The 24,976-nt window shown below is 44.1% G+C and overlaps 1 protein-coding gene across 1 annotated transcript in view; it reads right to left on the bottom strand.

The window, feature by feature from the left end:
- LOC147726408 (UDP-glycosyltransferase 3A1-like) overlaps window positions 1-24,976 on the bottom strand; it is a 446,431-nt gene that overhangs the window by 203,278 nt on the left and 218,177 nt on the right. The window contains exon 6 of the mRNA XM_086960530.1: window positions 11,445-11,664. Coding sequence (XP_086816656.1) covers window positions 11,445-11,664 — 220 coding nt within the window. The remainder of the gene's footprint in view (window positions 1-11,444; window positions 11,665-24,976) is intronic.

The raw sequence follows: 24,976 nt of genomic DNA, 5'->3' as shown, positions 1-24,976 counted from the left end.
CGGTCCGCTACTGACGCCGCCTCACGTGCCAACGGATTTTCTACGCTTTTTGTAGCCCTATGCCGCATAACAGGTCATGTGACTTGTTTATAAAACTTTTCATTGGTTCATTTTACTTTTGGTTTCCTAAAGATGGAAGGCTTGGTCATATGACCTAAAAATAACACTTTTCATTGGTTTAGAATTTTTTTTTTTCCTAAACGATGAAAGCCCCACCTTGTTTCTGGATGATTCAGACTGAAGCTGGCGTCACCATGAGAGCACCACCATCTCGTGGCTCCGTCGTGGTCATTCCGCGAGCAATCATGGCAGCCGCTCCCCACCGGACGCCTGCAGGAGTCGAGGGCCCCCAAGACTTTTGTAGAATCTTCACGGCTGAGGGGACGCTTTCGAGAATGGAGCCCAAGCCCTAGCAGGCAAGCGTCAGAGTTCCAAGGTGTCCCAGGGCCATTTTAGTGGACCAGGCCCAAAACCGAAGAGCCGTCCGCCATTTTAAGAGTCCTGTGGCACCCGCCTATCGCTGCACTGCAAGAGTGGGCGGAAGTCAACAACATGGTGAGCGAGACGCTGTAGCCGCAAGAGCGGGCGCAACTCAGCTGGATGGCCGCCACCTGGGGAGGCCCGTTCACGCCGCCTCCCCCACGCCCCCCCCCCGGGCCGCCCCACGCCAATTTTCGGAGCAGCATTGTAGGATACCAAAACCAGTGCGGCAGTTTACTGGACATCACCTGGGTGCCATCCACATCTCAGCGCGTTCTGCTGCCTTGGGACTATTCGCACAACAGACCGCTACTGACGAGGCCTCCCCCCGCACCACCCGGGACGCCCCACGCTGTTTTTCTGAGCTGCATTGTAGGATCCCAAAAACCAGTGCGGCACCCAGGTGACATCACCTGGGTGCCGTCCAGAACTCAGCACGTTGTGCTGCCTTCGGACTATTCGCACAAAAGACAGCTTCTGACCATTGTTGCTTTTTTTTGTCAAAAATGTTTAAATGTTTGTTACAGTTTTTGTTCCGTTAGTTATATTTAAAAGTTAATAAAGTTTTATAATCCCACTTTGTTGGAGTGCTATATATTTTTAAAAAATCGGGTGAATGGGGCCTTGAATCGGGTTATTGTCATGTGTGGGCTTTGCAAGTGTACTGCTACAGGATCGGACATTTCAAACTCAAATGCACGTTCTTTTTCTTACCTTTCCGAAGCATGGAGCGCAATAGCAGGCAGAGAAAGGGTGATGCAAGTGTTGAACACTGCCTGGCCTGGCAAGTTGCTGGCAGTGCCCCCCCCCCCGCCCGCTCCTGAAAGAGGACACACACACACCGCCGCCCCGAGTACTTCACAGATCTTTAAAAGACCATGCGCTTGTTCATGAGGCTTAAATGGTTTATCACCCCTTCTAGAACCCCTGCATCGACCCTCTGACGTTTCCTGGAAAAATTACCACGTAACACTATACCAAGCCTTGTCAGCTGAAACCCCCGAGGAATCGTGGGGCATATTATCAAGGGGGTTTATCTCCGCTTTTTTGGCTTTAAAAGCCAAGAAAGCGGAGATAAAATTATCTCCCTATTACCAAGCTGTCGCTAACACCAGTTAGTGACAGCTAAAAGGAGATAGCGACCATCTTGGGCCCCGCTTTGCATGTCAGTGATATTTATCACTAATGACATGCAAAGTGGGCGTGCCAAGATGTTAGCGACTGGAAACAGTCCCTAACATCGCTATCTCCTATTACCAACTTTTGGAGATATTCGCGCTAAGCGCGAATATCTCCAAAAGCTAACACCTGACCTGAGCAGTTCTTAGCCATGTTATCCAATGGGAGGTGGGTAACATTGGTAAGAGCATTTGCTCGATAATGCATGAATATCGCTGACTTTTCAGCGATATTCATGCATTGCGGCCGTTTTTTATCGCATTTGCGATAAACCTTGCTAAAAGCAAGGTTTATCTGCGATAAAAATCGCCGATGTGCGGCGATAATTTTTGTCTCTAAACAAGTTAGAGACAAAAATTATCGCTAGTTGTTGGTAATATGCCCCCGGGTTTTTGCTTGCAGAAATCGGGAGGCGGGAGACTAGCACTGAAATCAGTAGTCTCACGCCTGAATCGGGAGGGTTGGCATGTCTGGATTCTCTACAGCTGGGGCCATAAACTACATCCGCAGGGCTAGGTGATAGCCTGGGACCGGCCTGGCATCTAAAATGGCTGCCGTGCACGACAAAATTGTGGCATTGGAAAAAAGGCAAGATGGCGCAGACAATGTTTATCAATAAGGATTCATTTATAACAAAATATTTTATCGCACTGACAAATTGGCGGTCAACACTTCCTGATTTCCATCGAATCGAACGTTAACAGACGTCACGCAGCAAAAAAAAAAAAGCTCACGCACAGCCGCTGGAAGACATGTATCAACATATATGAGCCTACTCAGCCACCCTCAGAAAACATAAGGGATTAGGATACGTCTCCCGCACCCCCTTATACCTAGTAATTTAATTAAAACGAAACACAAAATGGCGAATTCCCGTTTCACTACCAGTTTGCGACCCGGTTCGCGGCCCGTGAAGCGCTTCTACCGTGAAAAATATATATTTTTTTATTTTCCCCACGGGACCCTTTAATAACCCCAACAACATTCCTAGGGGGTCAAGAGGGGTATACCTTGTCCCCTTTCATTAAATTCCCCCTTCGTTTTTCACCTCTTCTTCTCTCTCGATCCTACCGAGAGATAAGATGGCGGCCGCTCCGGACTGTTTAGAATGTTGACAGACACCGGGGAGCCAATCAGCTTTGCATCGCAAAGTTCCGTTTCGCGAAAAGTAAGCGGACCGGAGCGCAGCCCGGAGCGCTGTTACAGATATATATCTTGTTTTGAACGTTAATTTCTCAAAATCCACTGGAGCACATATATTGAGACCTAGCAAAGGCACATCGGGCTAACAGTCCCTACAATTTTGCCAAGTTTCGTGCAAATCCATTCAGCCGTTCGAGCTAAAAGTGAGGCCAACCGCCCTATGGAAATTAACATGGGGAAAACGCGTTTTGGGACCCCCCTTTTTTCTCGGCCCCCCCTTGAGGAAACCCCCCCAAATTTTTAGGGGCCGCTCAGAAACAAAATGTGCCATTTTCCTGAAAATTTCAGCCGATTCCGTCCACAAACGCCAAAGTTATTAGACATAGAATTTTCAAAAATCCCATAGGGAAAAAATCCTAACTATATATACCTACTGGCGACACGCCAGTAGGTAATATATATATATATATATATATATATATACCATTATTTAAAACAAGCATTCTTTTTCTGTTCACTACTGTCTTGCGTTTTTAAAGTCCATTGCAGCTTTTGTTAATGATCCATCCCTCAAGGCAGCTGCCTTCAGAGGCCCCAGCTCAGAGAATACCTCTGTCATCATGATGCTGAAACGTTAATTTCATTCCGTCACTCGATAATACATCGGGGGCACCCTGGTTTTCACTTGTCGTGACCCTTGACAATCTGCGGTTTTGTCTGGGTTCTCCAAAATGCTGGTGATGCGGTCAAAGACGTCACCGCTTGCGTCTGTCAAACATTCCCTTAACTCCTCCACTTTAATGAAGAAGTCTGCACTCGGACGCAAGTATTACAGTTCATTTAGTGGCAAGAATCTCCAGCAGCTTTAATCCAAGATGCGTTTCAGAAGTCCCTGCAGCCTTTATCAACTGGTAAGAGTGCCGGCATTGATAAGTATTTATTGCTTGCACGTCAACCTAATCACACTGAAATAGTAGAAATACTCAGCACTCAATGCATTTATTTAAGTAAATCACGGACTAGTGTCTCTTTAAATTAATTGAGATCAGTGTCTCCAAAGTGAGATAAAATATAATAAAACACATTGTGCAAATATGCCATTATCTGCCTTCAGAGGCCCCTGATCCGTGTATACCTCATTTAATAGTTCATTTCCTTCCATCACTCAATAATACATCGGGGGCAGCCTGGTTTTCACTTGCCGTGACCCTTCACAATCTGTGGTTTTGCCTGGGTGCTCCAAAACGCTGGTGACATTAACAAAAGCTGCAACGGCTGCAAAGCTGCAACGGACTTTAAAAGCGTAAGACAGCAGTGTACAGAGAAAGAATGCTGGTTTTAAATAACGTCATATTTTCACAGTTCGTTTCATTAAAGTGGAGGAGTTAAGGCAATATATATATATGGAAGTATTTATGATTTCATGATTTTTGCATTATGAGTTCCTGGCAGACATCTAAGCAGAGATTCTAGCAATAATTATTACAGTTTGCATCTTCTCCCCCAAGGGTTTGTCAGAGGCAGTGACCAACATCAAAATCATTCCTTACAAAGGTAATCTGACATTTTGTGTAACGAAATGCCTACCTACAGGCTTTAATACAGCAAAGTAACAATCCACCCTTAAATGCATGCTTGCTTTTAACATTTGCTTTTCACAATCAGTCAATGTTTCTTTATTCGGCTCAATGAAATAAAACCATAAAGAATACATACAGTAATGGTAAAAACGCCCTTCAACGATAACATTGGAAAATAGGCAAATATAAATATCATAAACAAGAAAAAAATATCTCCAGGGTTCCAAAAACATAGCCGGATATGACGAAGTCATTACAATTGGCAAGACACATCCTGTAGCAACAAGTAATAAATGTAGAAAGTTTACAAGAAATAACAAAGTGCATCGTGCCATCAATAGATAAAAGATAGAAGACACACCAGTTAATCACAGCTGGGCCTAAGCCTCATTGCAGAGTAAAAAAAAAACAATCATGTAAAAAACAGACCTGCCCATGAGCATTTGTAACAATATATAAGCGGGATGCACTTGCCGAAATGTAACTTTTTTCAGCATCAGGATAATAAAGGACTGTCTAGGCAAATTAAAAAACTGCAGAACATCACAAAAAAGAGCATGTCATGTGGAGACTTTCTGTCGCAGACACAGGGCAACAAGCTTTGTCCTTTACGCTGTCCCCTAAAATGGTCAAGGAGAAGATAAAAAAGTTCAAACCCGAAACCTAGGCACCAAAAAAAGGTCATATGAGTTCACAAACCCTAATAGGTACTGTTCCACCGTCTGCATGGCTCATAACATAATATAGCAACAGACACTAGGCTTCAATAGATCTTCCCTAGCCATGGACTGCTGTTAAAAAAAGCCAGGTTAATCAGGGGTGACTCCACCATTAGGGCGGAGGAGCATCGTCCCACTGCTTTCTCGCAGTGCGAGGTGCAGAAACATAAAATGGAATTTTAAATACCATTTTATGTTTCTGCTTCTTGCACTGCGAAAAAGCAGAAGGGTATGCCTGGTTGAGGCAGGTGAGTGGGCAGGTCGGGATGGAGTGGCTTGCCCAATGCTGTGGGACCTGACTGTTTGGTCGGCCCCCTGGAGCCGACAAAACCATTCATGCGCACTCTTGATTTTCACTATGTAGGCTGCATGCAGACTACATAGAGAAAATGGCCTCCCCATAGGCGCCCAGCTGGGTGCTGTCCTCACCAATCACAACGCTGCAATTGGCTAAATGGAGGGAAGGGAGGCTCCCTTCTTCCTGTTCCTGTGGAGACAGGAAAGCAGCAGGAAAACGCGCGACCTGGCAAGGAGCGGAAGTGGCGCAGGACCCGGTAGGGTAAGTTATTTTTTAATCCCCCCGCGTGAACCCCCATGCAGCCCCCTCCCCCTACTCCCTCACCCGCGAGTCATACCAGATGTGACTGAGCTTAATGTCAACCAAGTCCCGCTTGTTACACACATGAGGGTTAGCTAAAAGGTCTCCTCTCCCCAGGTTCACAAGGCACTTCTTAATTTATTTCAGCCACAGAATATGGGAAGCACGGTCGAGGACCATACAGTCCCTTATAATAGTTTTGTGTAAAAAGGTCCTCTTACTAGTCCAACTTTTTACCCACAATGACACAGGGTGGTAGGCTAATAGATCTGTTAAGTAAGTCATGGTGAGCTATTCATGTATAGTGAAAGTGGGGATACCCTGAGGGACTGCTAAAAGCTGCATCAAAAAATAATTTTAATAATTTCAAGCTCATCTAAAACAGTGTAGGCCCAGACTTCAATATGATTCAAACCTTTTGTGACACACTTGGCTCTATAAAGCTTTAACATAGCCCCAACAGGTCATTCCTCAATCTGACAGCAAAGTTAAAGATAGCTGCAGTTGCCCTTGTGAGATCCTTCTTCTTACTGGTTTTTAGCAGCCCCCAAATATGAGAAAGCTCTTGTTTTTGGGATCAAAGTAGACCCAACCTTTTCACAACTGATATGTCAAGCTAAATGTGTTGATCATAACTTTTCATAATAAACAGATCACATATATGGTAACAGAAATATTTGTCTTAGTGAACCTATCAGACCTGTAGCTGTAATCAGTTACTTATCACCATAACCAACTGAGGCCTTCTGTACTAGGCATTATTTGTTCAACAAGGAAACCATTAGGCATAGTCATAAAATTAACAGCATACAAAATTACAGTTGGCAAAGCCAAATACTATCTCTCCCAAAAGTAAATAGCAAAGATTCTGACAGAACAAACCTTCTATGCCCACGCTTTGTCAGCGGGTCAGCCAGCATCAAAATGCTTGCCTACTATAGTAATCTGTGAGATTCCATGTAACAACATATCTATCTGTAAGCTTTAGTAGAGAGTATATAAATATAAAAATGCAATGAAATTCTGCACACTGAGCACTGATCCCACAGTGTAGGAGCAGTTTAGGAATTACGGGGGCAATAATCAAACTAACGTGTTACAATTGGCTGTAGTTGGGTGCAGTCAGAAATACCCCACAGAGTCAGACTGGCCAGTGAATGATAAACCCTGGTATACATTGAGAGATGCTATACAGAGGCTTAAAGAGGAGGTGATGAAAACTGCTATTTTTCTGGATAATGCACATAAGTTGATGGATGGGCTGTTGATGGCGTCTGTGCGAAATAAAATAATCTGTTTGGCTCCCCATGCTTGCAAACAAGTGATGATGACTTTGCTAATTAATACTTTGGAGAAGGTGATTGAGGCAGCCCGTGAGTTGGGAGACCTGGGGGACTAGATAAAGACTAAAAGAGCTTTCAGGTCTGAAACTCGTATAGACAATAACAGTCTGTCTAAAAGAGATATGTTTTTGGCTTTGTTAGAGGATGGAGTGGAGAAAGAGAAGATAGATGGACCAGGGACTAAAAGTCTGTGGGAGATGTATCGGAAAAGGGGGTTGGACAAGAAGGTAGGAAGCAGGAGAGTGAATTAACAGAATAAAATGCAAAGAAAGCCAGAGGTGAATGAGGAGGAAAAGGAGGATGACAGAGCTGCCCATTTGAGTATGGAGGAAGGTAGAGATTCAGAATATGAATTCTTGGTGAGAACTGAAGGGAGGAGGATTTCCTCCCTCGAGGGTATGATGGATTGTACCCTGATTTGACCTGGGCCAGGGTTGATAGAATGAAAGCAGATTAGGAAATACATCAAGCTCCGGTACAGAGATGGGCTCGCAAAGACAATAGACCTTATGTTGACTTAGAAATTCATTCAAAACCCTGTAATGTTTAGAGGGCTCGAGCCCTAGTAGATAACGGAGCGGAGGCCACTTACATATATGGAAATCCCAACAAGTTTAAAGGACAGTATTTCACAATTACAGGCTTAGGTGGAAAAGAAACACCAGCAGTGCAGACAAAGGTCCAAATGAAAATAGGGAGAATATCAAAAAGAGAGTACACTGTATTGATTATACCTCTCTCTGAATATATTATTGGTATTGATATCTTGAAGGGAATGACTTGGTATTTAGAGGATGGGTACAATCAATTTGGATCAAAGAAGTACATTTCAATTGGCGCTGTAAGGGTGGGTCGCTTGAAGATTCCTCCAGTGAAGGTGCCCAGGTTACTAAGGTAATTCATTTGAAATAGTACAGAATTCCAGGAGGGCATGAGGAGATCAGTGCAACCATACAGGACTTGATAGAGGCAGGGGTGGTGACTCCAATCACTACTGCCTGGAATACCCTTGTCTGGCCTGTGTGTAAAAGTGACAATAGTTGTCGCATCAATTGTACAAGCACACACCTCCTTTGACTGCCACTGTCCCAGATAGTGTTACTTTAATTGAGAAAATACAGAAGCAGCCTGGGAGTTGGTATGCGACTATTGACATTGCCAATGCTTTCTTTTCTATACCAATAGCCCCTGAGTGTCAAGAGCAAATTTGTTTTCTCATGGAATGGTAGGCAATTCACGTTCAGAAATTTGTCCCCAGGGTACTTACATAGTCCCACCATCTGTCACCGGCTGGTGGCGGAGCACTTAGATAAGATGCCAGTTATTCCTGGGGGTACAGCTTTGCCATTACATTGATGATGTGATGATACAGGGAGAGACACAAGAGCAGGTTCAGATTCAGCTGGAAAGGATTGTAGAGCATTTGCAGAGCAAAGGGTGGGAGATAAATCCCACCCAAGTACAAGTGCCCTCTCAAAGTGTGACGTATTTTGGTATTCAGTGGCATCAGGGACACAGAGAGGTGGTGCCCCAGGCGAAACAAAAGATCAAAGAATTTGCTGTGCCACAAAATAGAAAGGAAGCACAGATGTTCATTGGAGTCAGATTTTGGCCCCTTTGTACAAAGTTAAGCAAAATAAAAATGCATTTGAATGGGGGAGAGCAATTGCAAAGTGCTTTTGAATTAGCAAAAAAGGCTATACAGTGCACTTTGGATTTGTGGCCAGTGCGGGGGCGGGGGGTGTTGAGCTGAATGTGACAGTGCAAGGACTGTATGCTAATTGGAGTCTGTGGTAGAAGCAAGGAAAAACGAGGGTGCCTTTAGGATTTCGGACAAAGAAATTGCCAGATGATGGAGAGGGGTACACTCCCTTTGAAAAACAGTTGCTTGCATGTTATTGGGCCCTGGTGGACACTGAGCAATTGACCCTAGAGCACAATGTGATTTTGAGACCTGAGATTCCTACTATGCAATTGGTGATGAGTTCCCCTAAGACTCACAGAATAGGACACGTGCAAGAGGCCAGCCTAATCAATTGGAAGTGGTACATACAGGATAGGGCCTGAATAAGTCCCAAACGCACTGCATTGTTGCATGAACAGGTGGCGCAAGCCCCAATGGGAGATACAGGGGTGTTGCATGAAGTACCTGAGATACAGGAGTCTCCTCTGAAGTGGGGAAAGCCATTTGAAGAATTGTTCTTAGAGGACAGAAAGCATGTGTGGTTTACTAATGGTTCAGCTAGGTATGTACTCGACCGCTGGTTTTATTCCCTCACAGATGAAAAAGCTAAGATTTCGGAGGCCGAGGTGGCAACGCAAGATTTTGACCTGGTTGGGATCGTGAAATAGGCACATCAGAAGAGCGGACACTGTGGAGAAAAGATTGCTAGGAGGTGGGCAGAGAATAGAGAGATACACATTCCCCTAGATCTGATTAAAACTGTGATCTCAATATGTCCTATTTGTCAGCATACCCAACATAGACCAGTCCCACAGATAGTGAGAGGCCAGCTAGGCAGAGGAAAATTACCAGCACAGATCTGGCAAATGTATTAAATTGGGCCCCTGCCAACTAATCGAGGATGTCAATATGTGTGCACAGCTGTAGACACATACTCTGGATATTTAATAGCATTTCCATGTAAACGTGCTACTCAGTTGAACACATTGAAAATGTTGGACTTGCTGATCTTATATTATGGAACTCCATTACAGATTCAAAGTGACAATAGGTCACCCAGACATATTAGAAGCACTTCCTTCTCGCGTCTTCCTTTGTCTACACCCGATTAGGACCGGGTTGGAATTATCACCGGTCCGACGACACCGCTCTCATCCTAAAACTCCGCAGCCCTGAAGAGTCACGGGTTTACCCCGGTTTTGACGAAACACGTGTCGGCTGGTTTTCTTGTGAAACAAATACTCACACCGGAAGAATAAACACCTAATAGGTTAAAAACATTGGAGTTGGATCTTATCTTTTTATTGAATGATAACAAGACTCAATTTATAAACTGATTCATGTTGTGTGCGCTTGACATTGCTTTTATGTATACAGAAGGTTGAGATCCTCTCCCCTTCCTTTCTCTGAGACGAGGGTTATCTCAGATCAAGAAGCACCAACCACCTAAACCCCACAACTACCCCCTGACCACTACCTGTAGAGCGCCATCATATTTCTGAACACTCTCATAACCCTTCGCTGAACTTTGGACCTATATGTTTTGCTACTACTTGAAAAAGAAATACAACAAAATTGATACAGATATCACATGTCGACCAATACATCCGGTCAGTAGCTATTTGCTGAACCTACTGGCTTTTTTTGCACTGACACACCTAGAGTACACATCGAGTCATCTCGACACACATAGATTCCTTGAAGACCCACAGTTATTCTTTTTGTAGTACATATCATGTTTAGGGGGTAGTAACTGTGTGGTCGTTAAATATTCCCTAGGACCCTCCACCCACCTGTTTGTTATTGTTGTTCCTTGACAAACGTCACCCACCTATGGGTAATCAATATTGAAACTTGAGAGCTCTTAAAAGAACCTAGCCATAGACACATCTAGGTAGCTTGCTATTTTCACACCAAGGTTTCAGTCTGGAAACGCTATGGATGCCCATAAACAAACATTTTCCTAGTGGGCAACTAACTGCATTATTTCATGTTTCAGCTATGCGACACATATGATGCACCCGTCACGGTTATAGCCCCTTCAGTGCTAATGATTATGAGCTAGAAGCTAGTAGGAAGGGAATTTAAAAAACTCAAAAACTGTGTTATTTGTAATCATCACAATGCTTTCATTATCGATGTAAGATTTTTTATATACTCTCCACTTGAATTATTTCTAATAAAACTACATTCATGCTCCTTCACATTTGCTTGTGTGCTCTCTCAGGACAAAGGGTGAATTGAACTCCCTTAAACGCCTTTCTCTGTCAGTTAATGTTGTGTTCCTTACATGAATTCCCTCTGTGTAAGTTCACTGGAGTTTTATGATAAACAGCATGTCTGTTTTCTCCACTGTGAATGGTACATTGGAATGCCTGTGTATCCTTAGGGCCCATTGAGATGTTTAGGTGTGGTCGGAATAGACAATCCCCACAAAGGCATTTCCAAGCTCACACCCACATTTATGCTCATCAACAAATTCACCCAGGCTAGGTAATGTTCCCAGTAATCTGTGTCAAATGGTCAGAAAAAAAGGCAATATCTCCTGCATCCGTCTAAATGAGCTATATATCTCTGTTGAGTAAAGATATGAAATTATTGCTGATAAATTATATTATCTATTAATATTTGTTTTGTGGACAAACTGTTGAATGCATTCTGAATTATCAAACAGCAATGTAGGTCTGAGCACTACCATCTGTAACACATTTGACATACCTTGGATCTTCTATGAGTTGCTTCATTGACATCGCAAATCTCTTCATGGTAAGCTGCTTAGCAGGAATTGCAATACCGATTTTTTTTGCCACGGCTCGAACTACATTGTCAAACTGATCTCCGAAGAGGGGAATCCCCAAAACAGGAACGCCGTGATAAATGGATTCCATCAAACTGTTCATTCCACCATGAGTAACCATTAGCCGAACCTTAGGGTGCCCTATACAATCAATTCAAAGATTACATATTTACTGTTTTATTTTAAATTATCACATGCAAGACAGCAGACTTAAGAAATACTAGCTCATAGGTTTAATCAGGTGTACGGTAGAAAGCGTTTTCTTATTGCCATAATTTTGTGTAACAAAGATATCTGATGGGAAACTGCAAATCAGGAAGCTGTTTAATGTTATCTTTCTGTTGCCAAAGGGAAATGCCATGTTCCTAACAGGTGCTCTACTCAGGCTCCAGGTTTTTCACATTTTTATGAGAAGATTCGTTTGTGGGATTTGCAAGCATACAAACACATGGAAAACCCAATACCAGTTGATTGACTTTGCAACTAAATTATAGAGGATCCTTCAGCAGAACCATCTCTCCTGCTGGGGAAGTAATGGCTCTTTCAGTTGGCACCCAACACTAAGCGAGGCCCATTGTATGATAGACGATATAATACAGTTTTTCGAGGTTGTTAGCAACACCATGAAAATGGGATGGGGGAAATAAGAACGATAATTAAATAGTGTTGGAGTAATGGAGTTCTGCTCTGCTCAACTACACATGGAATGGTGTTTCCATACACAATTTTCCATAGCACAATGTTAGTCAGTAACAAGGCTGCGAGACAGTGTCCTACCTAACCTCCACTGACCCTCCCACCTACCTACCTCTGACAACTTGAGGAGTAATGAAAATGGGGCCCCATGCCAATTAGTCTGGGTTTTAGCTCTAGGAATCTGTCAGCATTTTTGTGAACTTGACAGGAAGACCCTAATTGAGCGGTGTAGGCGTGAAACTCTGAGTAGGATACTGGAGCTTTGAAAGTGGCTGAAACTCACCCCATCAGCAGCACTACTTGGTGCTTACCTTGTGCAAGAAAGGGGATATTGTCAGGTCTCTCAGGAGGAGAACATTTGACGGTACGCTCGGTATGATGGAACGACCTTGTAGCCAAGTTTTTAATAGTCTTAGTCTGCCAGAGGTAAGAGCAACCACTTCCAGTAGCCACGATGCCGGTGACACTTAAAGCGCATAAGCAGATAGTGCCGCCACAGAAGGAGCCCCAGAGAGAAAAAAGCCTAAAAACAACTACCTCCAACGATGTTAATATGGCTCCATGATGACAAGGCGGAATGAAGGGAAACCCAGGAGACTAGAGAAGGCAGCAAAGAACATTATTGAAACCACTAGACAAGGAAGACAATGATTCTAGGAGTAGGCAGGAACAAGGAAACACTCCAACAGTAGAGAAGAATTGTGATGCGAGGCGTAAGAAGAATCTAACCTCTTTTATACCTTTAAAACAGGAAATTACCCAAATAAGTGGTGCAGCGCGAACAGATTGTAAATATCCTAAGAACAACAATAGAAAGGTAGCCATCTTAGTTTGGGCTGATCTAATTCTCAGGAATCCTTCCTAGAGGATTCTTGGAAGTTTAGGGGGAGAAGAAAGAAGATGCCAATTGCATCCCCCAGTCAGGCTCTAGGGGTTTATTTGCAAGAAACTACACTGGGAGCAGTATGCATTTTATTGTACTTTTCATTGTATATGGATGCATTATTATTGCCAGGCACGCCATCTATTGAAACTGCAACTAAGCAGCATGAAACAAAGTACCAAAGGACATGGAACAAGCAGGAGAGCTGCAAAAAAGTATGTGGAATTCATTGAAATGATGTTTTAACCACTGTACAATGGTAAGGGACAACATAACTCAAGTAAAAATATATTAATTCACAAACTTATACGAGAATTACAAAGGCATTAGCTGTGAATGGTGGCAATGAGGAGGCGAAGCAACTACAACTGAATTACTAATTAACTGATTAAGCGGAATTTCATTATATAGCATTGGCAAAGGGGGCTTTTTTAGAAATCTACTATTAGCAATTTAAAAATACCAGTGGTTACGACAAGCCCAATATGCGGTTGAGGTCAGCAGTTGTTTGGGCACACTGCTCCTATTCCAAGCTCTTGTTTTTCTGTCTCTGTCTTGTTTCATAACTTTATATAGTGGATACTAATTCAAAAAAGGAGATAATCAGTAAATGAGTAGCCAAAGGCCTAAAGACATCACATGTACCTCTGAAAGGAGCCAGAGTGGGAGGAGTCCATGGCAGGGGACAAATGGAACACATTAGTCATCTAGCAGTAGTGTACCACGTCAGTCAACTCAAATAGCATGGATCTAGCCCATGAAGTCTCTGACATAAGAGACACTCAAGAAATTACACGCGGCAGAAGAAACATTATAGAGACTGAGCAAGATCCCACACAGGCAGGTGGAAAAGTAGAAGACACATTATCTTGTTAAATACTGGGAAGAAAGGAATGAGTAACAATTAAAACCAATCCCTTTCTGAAGTAGACAAGATGCAGATGTCTTGCACAACTCTTTCAGAGTCTTCTTCCATCAACTTTTCATAAATGCAACTCAGTATGTAAGTTGCGGAAGCACCAGCAATTACTGCAAATTAGGGAGGAATCAAATAAAAAAGCTTGGTAATTGCTAGTACAAGAGCAAATGAAGGAGGGGGAGCCTAGAGCGTTCCAAGAAAGGCTGTGGCCTAAGGGAGATCACCTCTCAAATCCCCTACAAGGCAGAAAGCTAATCCCCTCAGTCGATCAACAGCATTCTTAAAAAAAAACATTTATAGGGCTGACTATCCCTGAGAAGCTTCAATATGCGCAATCAATGCTTAAGGTTTAGGAGTAAATTGTGTTCAAGCTATACAAGTTTTGATTTCTAATAAATAATATAGCAGAATCAATCCATCTCTCAACTGTAAAGTACAAGCCTCAGTTGGGTTAGCATAAACTACAAAGTTCAGTTCCCTGTTAAGGCAGATTATTCCAACTGTCAAGAGCAGTATTGCCTACACTAAGTTCATGTTTAAATGTACCCTGATAGAAATCAAAGGTATTAAAAATATGATAGTAGAGCAAGGTTCCATGATAGATGTACTGGCATAAAAAGTGGAGGCCTTAGATGTGCAGCTAGGGTAATTCAAGGACAGGCACAAGGCGATGGTTACTAGACTATCCTGATTAGAAAAGCAAGCAAAAGCTAGGAGCGGCCAATCAGACGTTCAGATGGATTTCTCAACTTGCAAATGTGAGGACCTCAAAAATAGATCAGGTGTTTCAATATAAGGATAATATGAGTACCGGAAGGTACTGAGACAAGCATGGTAAAAATGACAACCTGGTTTGCCGCACTATTGATGAAAAATATGGGTGAATAATTGGGTGGAGTAAAATTAGGTAGCAGTAACATATTGCAAGAGCGCAAGGAGTGCCTACATATCACTCTGAAATAGGCAACTACCCCAGGACCATTCATTGCCTACTTTTAGAGCTATAAAGTTAAGTAACTGGTCCTCAGTATGGGGCAGCAGTAAAATTAAGCCCAGGGAAAACCAGGTCTTACCCTGGCGCAGGAGGAGAAATGTTTAATTTCTCCTAAATTTTGATTTTTTATGTATGTTCTGTAGCACACATGGAAACAGCAAAATGCCAATGATTGTTCATGTGCAGGAATATATCCTTTCCTGCACATAAACAATCATTTGAAAAAATGATCTTTGCAACTTCTATGTGTGCTGCATTGAGCAGCACAAATATAAGTTACAAAACTCCCTGTAAAGATTGTTTATGGGCAAGAAGGGACACCTTCCTGCACAAAAACAATCACTACATTTTACACAGGTACCCTTGCACTATAGTGCAAGGGTGCCTGCATTGGTGCAGGCAGCTAAATTGTGTTCCAGCACAAGGGGAAATGCAGAGCTTCACCATATTCTGGTAACTGTGGTGCTGCCCTGAGTTTCTAAAGTAACAGAGTGTGCAGTTAGCCTTCTAGACCTAACGACATGCCTCGCCACTTTCTTTGTAAATATGCCCCTTTGTTTTCTGCATGCAGTTCTATGTTTGAAACATGGTACAACAGAACTAACATTCAAGATCCATATATCCTGAAATTATTCTAACCCTGTTAATGACCTTGAATGTAGGGGTTAATCCTAGAGTGAACTAAAAAAGAATCAAACAAGAATTGGGTAACTTAAAGCTACATTTTGCCTGCTCCTTGGAAACAAGAGTGGCAAAACACCCTTCTTTATAGGCGGTTAGGAGCCAGAGAATACTGAGGTAGTGTCAGATCAGTGGGAAAACACCTCACAAAAGAGTTAAAGAGTTAGGAAACATTACACATGGAGAAAGAGCAAACTACAATCACAGAGGACAGAAACGTCATGGGTTAGGTCTAAAACACACAGGGCTGGTATTTGATTTCCAGGTCATATGAGGCAGTACTTTATAAACTTTCATGTGATCCACAGACTATTGTCTGGCAGCATTGTTTCTTTTGACACACACACTTTTCGTACTAGTTTGCATCTGTATAAGATCCTTCACCTATGTCGTTTTTGTTGTCTTTGTCAGCACCCTCGATTTACCTGTTTTCCCTTCCCTAATTGTTCTCCTATGTCCCTTTTAGATGACCAGTGAATGAACTTTTGTTTTGAACTCACTTCTATGGGCCCGATTCACAGAGCTAATCTGAGACAAAATCCTAAACTTACTTCTTTTGGTATTCACAGAATGTATTTCGTAGTAGTAAAGTTAGTATTTTGTCTTAAACTAGTATTTTGTCTAAAGTTAGGATTTTGTCCTAAGTTAGGATGTTGTTTTAAGTTAGGATTTTGTATTAAATAAATTTTTCTTAAGTTAGGATTTTGTCTTAAGTTAGGATTTGGTTTTAAGTTTTGCTCTTAAGACAAAATCCTAATTTAAGACAAAATCCTAATGTAAGACAAAATCCTAACAAGACAAAATCCTAACTTAAGACAAGATCCTAACTTAAGACAACATGCTAACTTAAGACAAAATCCTAACTTAAGACTAAATACTAACTTAAGACAAAATCCTAACTTAAGACACAATCCTAACTTAAGACAAAATACTAACTTTACTACTACTAAATGCCTTCTGTGAATACCACAAGTAGTAAGTTTAGGATTTTGTCTCAGATTAGTTCTGTGAATCGGGCCCTTGATGTTTATCTTCTCTGAGAGGTTGCCATTTATCAAAATCCTAGCAGTTAGGTTTTTATATAAAGATTTTACAGCCCCCAGGAAAGATTTCCCCAGGTCATATTTTCCCAATACTGCATGTAAGAACAGCCAACTAACACTATTGAAGGCTTTAACTGCGTCGAAGGAGATAAGTCAAAGGGGTATCTTCTCATGTATTGCTGCGTCAGTTGCACCAATCATCTCAAGTGTCAATTCTTGTATCTGTCGACCTTTAATGAAGCTTTTTTGATCTTGATGTATTAGGTGCTCAGCCTCTTTGCAAAGATTAGGGTATAGATTTTATAATATCTATTTAAAAGTGATATAGGTCTGTATGAATCACATCTTTTTGGATCTTTCCCTGGTTTTAACAGTATACTAATTGTTGCTTCACTCCATGAGTCCAGAAAATCCTGCCCCTCTCAGAAGATGCCATTTAGTAGAACTATCAGGGGGAGAACAAAGGTTTCTTTTAATATAGTGTATATTTCATTTGGTAGGGCATCGGGGACTGCAGTTTTCCCCTATTTTAGCTTCCCTTTCGTGTTTGCCGCTTCTTCATTTGTGATTTCGGCGTTGAGATCATCCTTTTGCTCTTCCGTCAGGGTTGGGAGAACTACCCCCTCTAAATAGTAATTTATTTGATCTATTGAGGATACTGTATCTTCAGAATAAAGGTCCTTAGAAAAATTTACGAATGCTTTCTCAATCTTCGAATCCTCAGTGCTAGGGTCCCTCTCGCTTTCAACATGGATGGTTGAGATCTTATTCTGGATTTGGCCCGTATTAATGTTTCAGGCACGCATTTTACTGCAACGCTCACCGTACTCACAGTAGGAAAGCTTACTTGCTTCCCATTCACATCTAACTATGGAGTCTAAGATGTCAGACAGTGCCTCTTACTTCCCGTTTATTTCTTTTGTTAATTTGTTAACTTTGTTTATATTCATACCCCTCGCTATTGCCGTATCTAAGCTTTTTATTTCTTTTTCTAGTTGGCTAATGGTATTCCTTGTGCTCTTGAGCTTGAGAGTCGCTAGACTAAGTAGTTTTCCCCTAATGACAGCTTTATATGCGTTACATGCGACTTGATTAGTGGTTCCATCTCTATTTAGTAAGAAAAATTGTTCTGAATCTGCTTTCAGCTTCTCCTTGTCTTGCAAATCTGCTAATGTAGTTCGATTTACTTCCATCTCGGGGTTAAAGGGTTATTTTCAATCTGTATCTGCAAATGGACTGCAGAATGATCAGACAAGTGTGAAGGTAGGTGCTCTACCTTCTTAATATTATTAACCAGGTCCCTGTCTACTAGAAAAAAGTCTATCCAGGAAGCGTGGCCGTGCTTTTTATTTTGGAATGTATATCGATGTGGTTTGTCTACCTTCAGGGGCGGCCTTAGGCATGTGCAAGCTGTGCACCTGCACAGGGCCACCAAACCCCAGGGGCCACCACGCCAATATATATCCTTAATATAATAATCCTCTGAGGATGGATACATATTTGCATGGCGGCCCCTGGCAGGGATTTGGCGGCCTCTGGCTCTTTCCCCTTCCAAACACCCTGATGACCCCCCCCCCCCCCCCCCCCACCTTCACTGGCCTCCGCGCTCCGCTCCGCCCGGACTCCCTCTTCCGTGGCCCCCTACCTACGCTCCCTGCCCAGGGCCACCATGAGCCTAGAGCCGCCCCTGCTCCCTTTGCTTTCCAAACATCGACTATCCCCAAATCCTTGATTTGGAGTTTTAACCACTCTCTCATTTTAGGTGTATTGATGACTTTCTAATGGGTAGTTTATCCTCTCTAGGGTTTATTAGTAGAATAAAATCTCCCCCCAAAATTATCGTAGCTGAGACTTCTTGTAGGTCTGTATACAACATCTGTAGGAGTGCAGGGTTATCCACGTTAGGGCTGATATATCCTGCTAAAATATCTGTTTTGCTATTCATTCTAACTTTTACAATAGACCATCTCCCTTTTGTGTCTGTGTTAACTGATTCTATCCTGGCTCTAAGTGATGTTTTAAAAAGGATAGCCACCCCCTTGACGCAGCATACTTGCTCGGTACACACATATGTATCCACCCACCTTTGCATCTTGATAATTTCGGCCCATTCCTCCTTTAATAGATGGGTTTCCTGTAGTATTATAATTTCACCATCTATTATTTTTAAATACTCTATGATTTTCTGTGTACGACTCTTAACTCTAAGGTCGTTCACATTCCATGAAAGAATGTTAATTGACATTTAACTTCCTTAAATTAAGCCAGGGCTTTCACTACCACCCCTCAAATCTTGACCTCCTCATATTTACACAACTCGGGTTATTTTTTTCTCCCCTTATGCTCCCTCACCCTGTGTGAATCTTTTAGAAAACTTTTCTGTGAGTTACATCTTTCTCTTCCCCACCCCTCCCTCGTTCCATTTGAAATTATGATACAGACTTCATGACTTGCGAAACGTTCTTACTCACAGAATGAACATTTGAACTTTTCCAGACATTAGCAGAGAAGTATGAGTGCTTTCAAGTTGTTAAGTGAGCAGTCAGTAGGTACTTTCAATTCTGAAGACTGTAGATAAATGCCCTTTTTGGGCAATAGGAGGGTGGCTCATTCACAAAGGATTTCTAAAGAGGCTAACCCAGTGCAAAGATATCAAATATGAAAATGGCCTGGGGTTGAAATATATGGTATTGTAATCACATTTATATTGCGCTAAACAGCCCTGATGGGCACCAAGTCAGCTCCAGTGCCTGCGCAGCACGCAGCTCCATACGTTTTGAAGCATGAGTGAGAGCTCACTGAAATGAGGATGGACTTTGATACTCTGCCCCAACAGCAAAAATGTTGTGTCTGGAGGGGGGGCGAGTGCAGGGGTTGCTATGCAACATGACCAGTGCCCATGGGTCTCTTGGCAAGAGGAAACATAAACCAAAACAAAACCAAAGAAAATCATTGAAAACTGTTTGCTACTAACATTATGCATCTTTTTTGCTCACATCACAAAATCACGTGTTATAAAAGTCCAAAACATTTCCCTAAATGCTTCATATGGATGGACATTATGGTTCTAATTCGAAAACTACAAGCCATTAACATTCACTGGTTATAGTGAGCTACCAAATATAACTCCCCCCACTGTAGTGCTAATGATTATACACATGATGTCACAAATTACATGACAACTGAAACCATAAATGACATCACGAGTGATATCATATTTATGAGTACCACTGACATTAATAATGAAGTAACAAATCGAAGGACACCCATATGTAGAAAGGGGGCTGCAACCTGCTAATACCAACCAGTAACTATGAGGATACGTGTTTCTAGTGGTGACTACATCAGCCTTTCCTCTCTCTATCATCTTCACAAAAGAATATCGAGTTGCTGACAGTTGTACCCCATCCATAGAACATTCAAAGGCAGAAAACCATGCAAGCTCTGCGAGAAGGGGTGCTGAGCAGTAGGCTTCCGAAAGCTCAGGCACCCTGGGTACGGTGCTCAGGGCTAAGGGCTGTTTGATGGGCACAGCACCTAGCCGAAGACCAAGCCTGGCCCCAGAGATTTCTGGGTGTAGCCGAAGGCCATGCCCAATGGTGCTTCAATGCAGGCGAGCAGGATCTGTCCGAGGGGAGGTGCTTGGTAGCATCACTGATGTCATTGATGAGGCATGGGTGATGTCTTGTGTAATGACGAACTGACTGAGCTGGAGGTGGCGCTGTGGAGCACACGAGCACACGAGCTGTGGAGCACACAAGCTGTGGCGAGGAGGACAACGAGGAGACGCCGACTCCGGCCGCTACCTTTTGCTCACTGCCGGAGGGGCATCCCAGGCGCGGCTGCATTGCTCTGTGTCCCCGGACGCGGCTGGTGCGCGACGACTCCCGCGATTGGTGAGCAGGCTGCGGTTGGTGGCTGGAGCCACGTGTCGGCTGCAGTTGGCCCTTGGGGTGCGGCAGTAATTGCGGCTGGACCCGAGAGCCCTAGCAGGATGCGGCAGGGCGCGGCAACTACCGCAAGTGACGTTCTGGGTGCGGCCGGAGCCGCTAGCACCCGTCAGATGCGGCAATAGCCTCGAGTGGTTTTTTGTGTGTGTGGCCGGAGCTGCGAGGTCCCCCTGGACGCTGCAGGTACCGCGAGAGGCACTTTGGGTGCGGCCAGAGCCACAAGAGACTGCTGGACGTGAGGCTGGAAGCGGAGCCGAGGAGTGAGTAGGCTTGCAGTGAGAGACAGGGGTTTACGAGAGAGCCACCTGCCTGCCGCTCCCTCTGTTTGCTCTGTCTGCTGGCCCGAATTTGGCCCGAACTCGGCTGGACTTGCACCCTAATCCTGCCCCTCCGACACAGCTGCAGACGACGACGACACGGTGAGGAGGCAGGCGGGAGGGAGAGCAGGCTGCCACGGGCTGTTGGAGCAAGTTCAAAGGCGAGATTGCCCGGGTGTGCATTTGGCGTGCCTCTGAGTGGGTAAAGCCTCAGGTGAGGCATTGAGCCAGGCATCGAGCCAGTATATCCAGCATAGCCACCACCCCGGCAAATCAAACATTCAAATATTCAAACACTCTCTGCAAAACCTCCGCAAAAACAATAAATAGCCTTAAGGAAATGTTAAATGTGCGGTAGGCAGGCGTGGAGTTCCGAGAGCTGTGATAACAACGCTGACACCGACACTGATCACCTCAACCATCTGGGCTAGTCATCTATTGAGAAAAGTTTTTAACCTCAAGTGAATCAGAGCATAGGAGGCCTACGAATTAAAGGGACACAGAGTGGTCGCAGGTACGTTGCCACCCTCTTCATCACCCCGACGCTCCTCGAGGGAACAACGCTACGCCGCAGGAAAGCAGCGGGAACTCGACCCTAATGCAGGCCCAGACACAGGCAAAGCCCTGCCCTCACAGATCTGCTAGAAGACGGAAGGCTAAACTCTTCTACCCCTCGGGCGTGGGGGAGCTCTACCCTGGGCCTGCGCTCTTGGATTCATCTGGAGCCACAGGAACCACACCAACGCTCCCAGGCTCACTTTCTGGAGCTCCAGCATTGACAGTGTCATCAAACACCATAGCGCCGCAAACAGGGGAAAAGGGGAAGTGCCATAACTGAGCCAATTTATTCCCCAATTTATCCACCCGCTCCGGTGCCACCTCTGGGCCCTTGGGTAATAGAGATATAAGATCTTTCATGCATCCCTTTGCAACAAGTCCCGCCATACTTTTCAGGCCACAGAGTTGCACATTGTCTAACTTATCTCCAGAAGACGAACCGAGCTCGAGCTCCATTGCGGCTCAGGCACCAGGTATTCCCTTATCACCAATAATAACCACGCATCAGGGGGGTGATTTGCTCAAGTTAGAGTCATCTGACAGGGCTTCTTCGAGGTTTGATCACAACAGAACAAAATCCCCGCCCCCTCTAGCGTCAAAAAATCTTCAAATAAACTTGCCCTCATTGGCCGACGTTCGCACCAGACAACACCGTCGCGCATCAGGAAACGGAGAGCATTCGCCTGATGCGCCCGGTAGCAGCAAATGTCCCATTGAAGGAGGAGTAGACATCAAAGAATAATCGGCCCGGCACATCCAGTCCCCAATCTTGTTGTGCTGGAGTCCTCTGGACCAAGACAAAATGTCTCCGCCATCTCGCACAACGAGCAGAAGGGGGGACAGCCCCCCAGTCTAGTTGACCATCTAACTTTGATCAATGAGACCTTGATTTCCATGACTGGAGCCGCAATCATGCATGCCGACAAGCTCGACGCCTAGATAAATATTTTACAAACAGTGGCAAACTTAATCTCTGGGGTTGATGCGAAATTGGATCATCTGAACTCTCTGATCCGTAGAGCACAGGACAGCACAAACTTTAAGCCCGAACCATGTCGTTGCGGCCCTATCCTGAAAAATCTAGAAAAACCTCCGCACATTATGACTACATTAATTGAAGTTCTTAAAATAGAAGCTGGCAAGAACAAGGCCTCAAACGCAAAGGCACCAGCGCCTGATCCTTCTAAAAAAGAAGACTTGAAAATCCCTCTACTAGACAGCATAGAAATCGGCAAGGCAAACAAATTCGACAGGGTGGAACCCCCATTATTGATCAATGCAAACTTAGTAGAGGTCTCATCGACCACAACAAAAACCTACGACCGGCAGCAGATTCCCATACCGACCAGCCCAGAACTCCAAAAACACCTTTTGAGGAAAAATAAGAAAAAACAAAAAAAACTGAACAAAGCGAACAAAAACAAATCTATAAGGGAATGCCTACGTCCCGGAATCCACACGCATGGACATAAAGAGACACCGGAAATGATAGAACTAGATGCAATCCCCACAATACCAGAAAGCTAGGCACAAAAGCATGAAGTTCTCTTTCTCGCTGACGCAGCAACCATTCCAGGGCCGGATGTCCCTCCAGTAACGCCCCTGTCAGTTCCACCAGCATCAATCACAAGCCTAGTAAATGAATTCCAAGGCCAAGACGCCGTTGAAGCGATTCAAATCTGCAACATTGAACATAATGCTGGCTCACACGATCCGTTGGTCACTGTCTCAGCAATGTCGACGACGCATGGTGCGCCTCAAGTGCCATGGGTTGTCTCAGATACCAAGAACACCGTAAACTCCTTGTTTAACAATTGCCTTCCTAGAATTTCATTCATGGCGGCCACTCAATGAGCCACGAGCGCAAAAGGTCAGGCAAGCGCCCTTTCACCTGGTTGTCCACAGTCAGCACAAACAGGCGGTCAGGCCGCGCTCCCGGCTGGTTATTTAAAGTATGACCAATCTCAGGACCGGAAAATTAGGCTGTACCCAGACTATGTTTCGCAGGGGAGGTGGGACATCCTCAATCGCAGTAACCTTCTGACCCTCTGTGCGAATATTCCAGGGCTGGAGGGAATAAAATCTACGGACATTGAAACCGTCTCTTTCCTACCGCCAGAAGCGGAAGATAAAAATGAAACAACAGAGTTAACCTTCACAAACTCGGCCTTGGCAGAGGCCTGGAAAAGCCAGCATAAGCTCCTGGAAAGTTGGGGCATAAAGATAAAACCTAAGCGTCTACAAAAATATCCTCTTATACTAAAAACACAGTTGGTATACCCCCTGACGGGAAATATGGCCCATCTAGCTGGAGAGCCTTCATGCCCACAGGCGCATTCCACCTACGCCCCAAAAATGGCGGCCACCCTTCAGGGGTCCAAAGGGGGCATTAACACTGGCCACTCCATCAGAACCCCAATAAAGATAACCATGAATCCAATCCAGGGTACACGCATATGTGCTACACTGGGACCTGTGAATAAAGATTGGTCCTGGTTGCCGCTTGCTCTAAACTTCAAGACCTAATGGTCATTGCCCTAATGCCTGGGGCCATTTCCACCGATGCACGGTAAACACGTACCTAAACCCCTCAGAGAAGGAACGGCCTCCAGTGAGTCTGAAAATCATGCCTTGGAATGTTGCTGGGCTCAGGAGGCTGCTCCTTAAACAAACTGCGGTGTCATTTATGAAGGAAGCAGACATTATCTGTACACAAGAAACCTGGCAAATGCACCCCCTCTCCTTGAGAGGATATGCTGAGTATGGAAAACCCGCTAAAAAGCTCAACATTTTCGGCAGACCGGCCGTGGCATATGCACCTATATTAAACATTCACTTAACCTGGAATTTGCAGAAATATCTAACCTGCCGGATACTCTCCAGGCTGGCATCCTGAAAGGCTGTCGGACGGCAAACAGTATCTTTTCATGTCTATTAGTTAATCTTTATCATAACCCTCACGGGCCCAATTCTAATATGGCCACGCTGATTCACCATATCGAGCGTCTAATGCTTCAATTCGCAGGCCTTGAATGCATCATTCTTGGTGATTTCACCTCTCATAACATAGGGGTCTCAACCACACGCAGGTGCCAGGCAGGGGCTACCAAGGCCCTGAACGACCTTTTAAAAACCTATAATCTGGTGACGGCGCACTCACTCCTTCTAAAGAATACTCCTGGGCTGATTGTAGCTCCCACATTTAATAACCAAACTACGGTCGATTATATAATCCTAAGTGGCAAACTCTGACTTTTAATGTCAAATTTCTCAGTCCAACCGCGTAGTGACAGCGATCACGCTGCCCTAACTGTCACTTTGAACCTCACAGCGGACCACAACCACAAGCTTGAATTCATCGGGGAAGCCGATGGGGAAGAACTAATAAAGCTGCCCAGAAGGATCAAATGGG

The sequence above is a fragment of the Lissotriton vulgaris genome, chromosome 3_1 (assembly GCF_964263255.1).
Source record: "Lissotriton vulgaris chromosome 3_1, aLisVul1.2, whole genome shotgun sequence".
Lineage (NCBI taxonomy): Eukaryota > Metazoa > Chordata > Amphibia > Caudata > Salamandridae > Lissotriton > Lissotriton vulgaris.
Note: the sequence above shows the minus strand (reverse complement) of the source record. Positions and strands in the feature narration are given on the sequence as shown.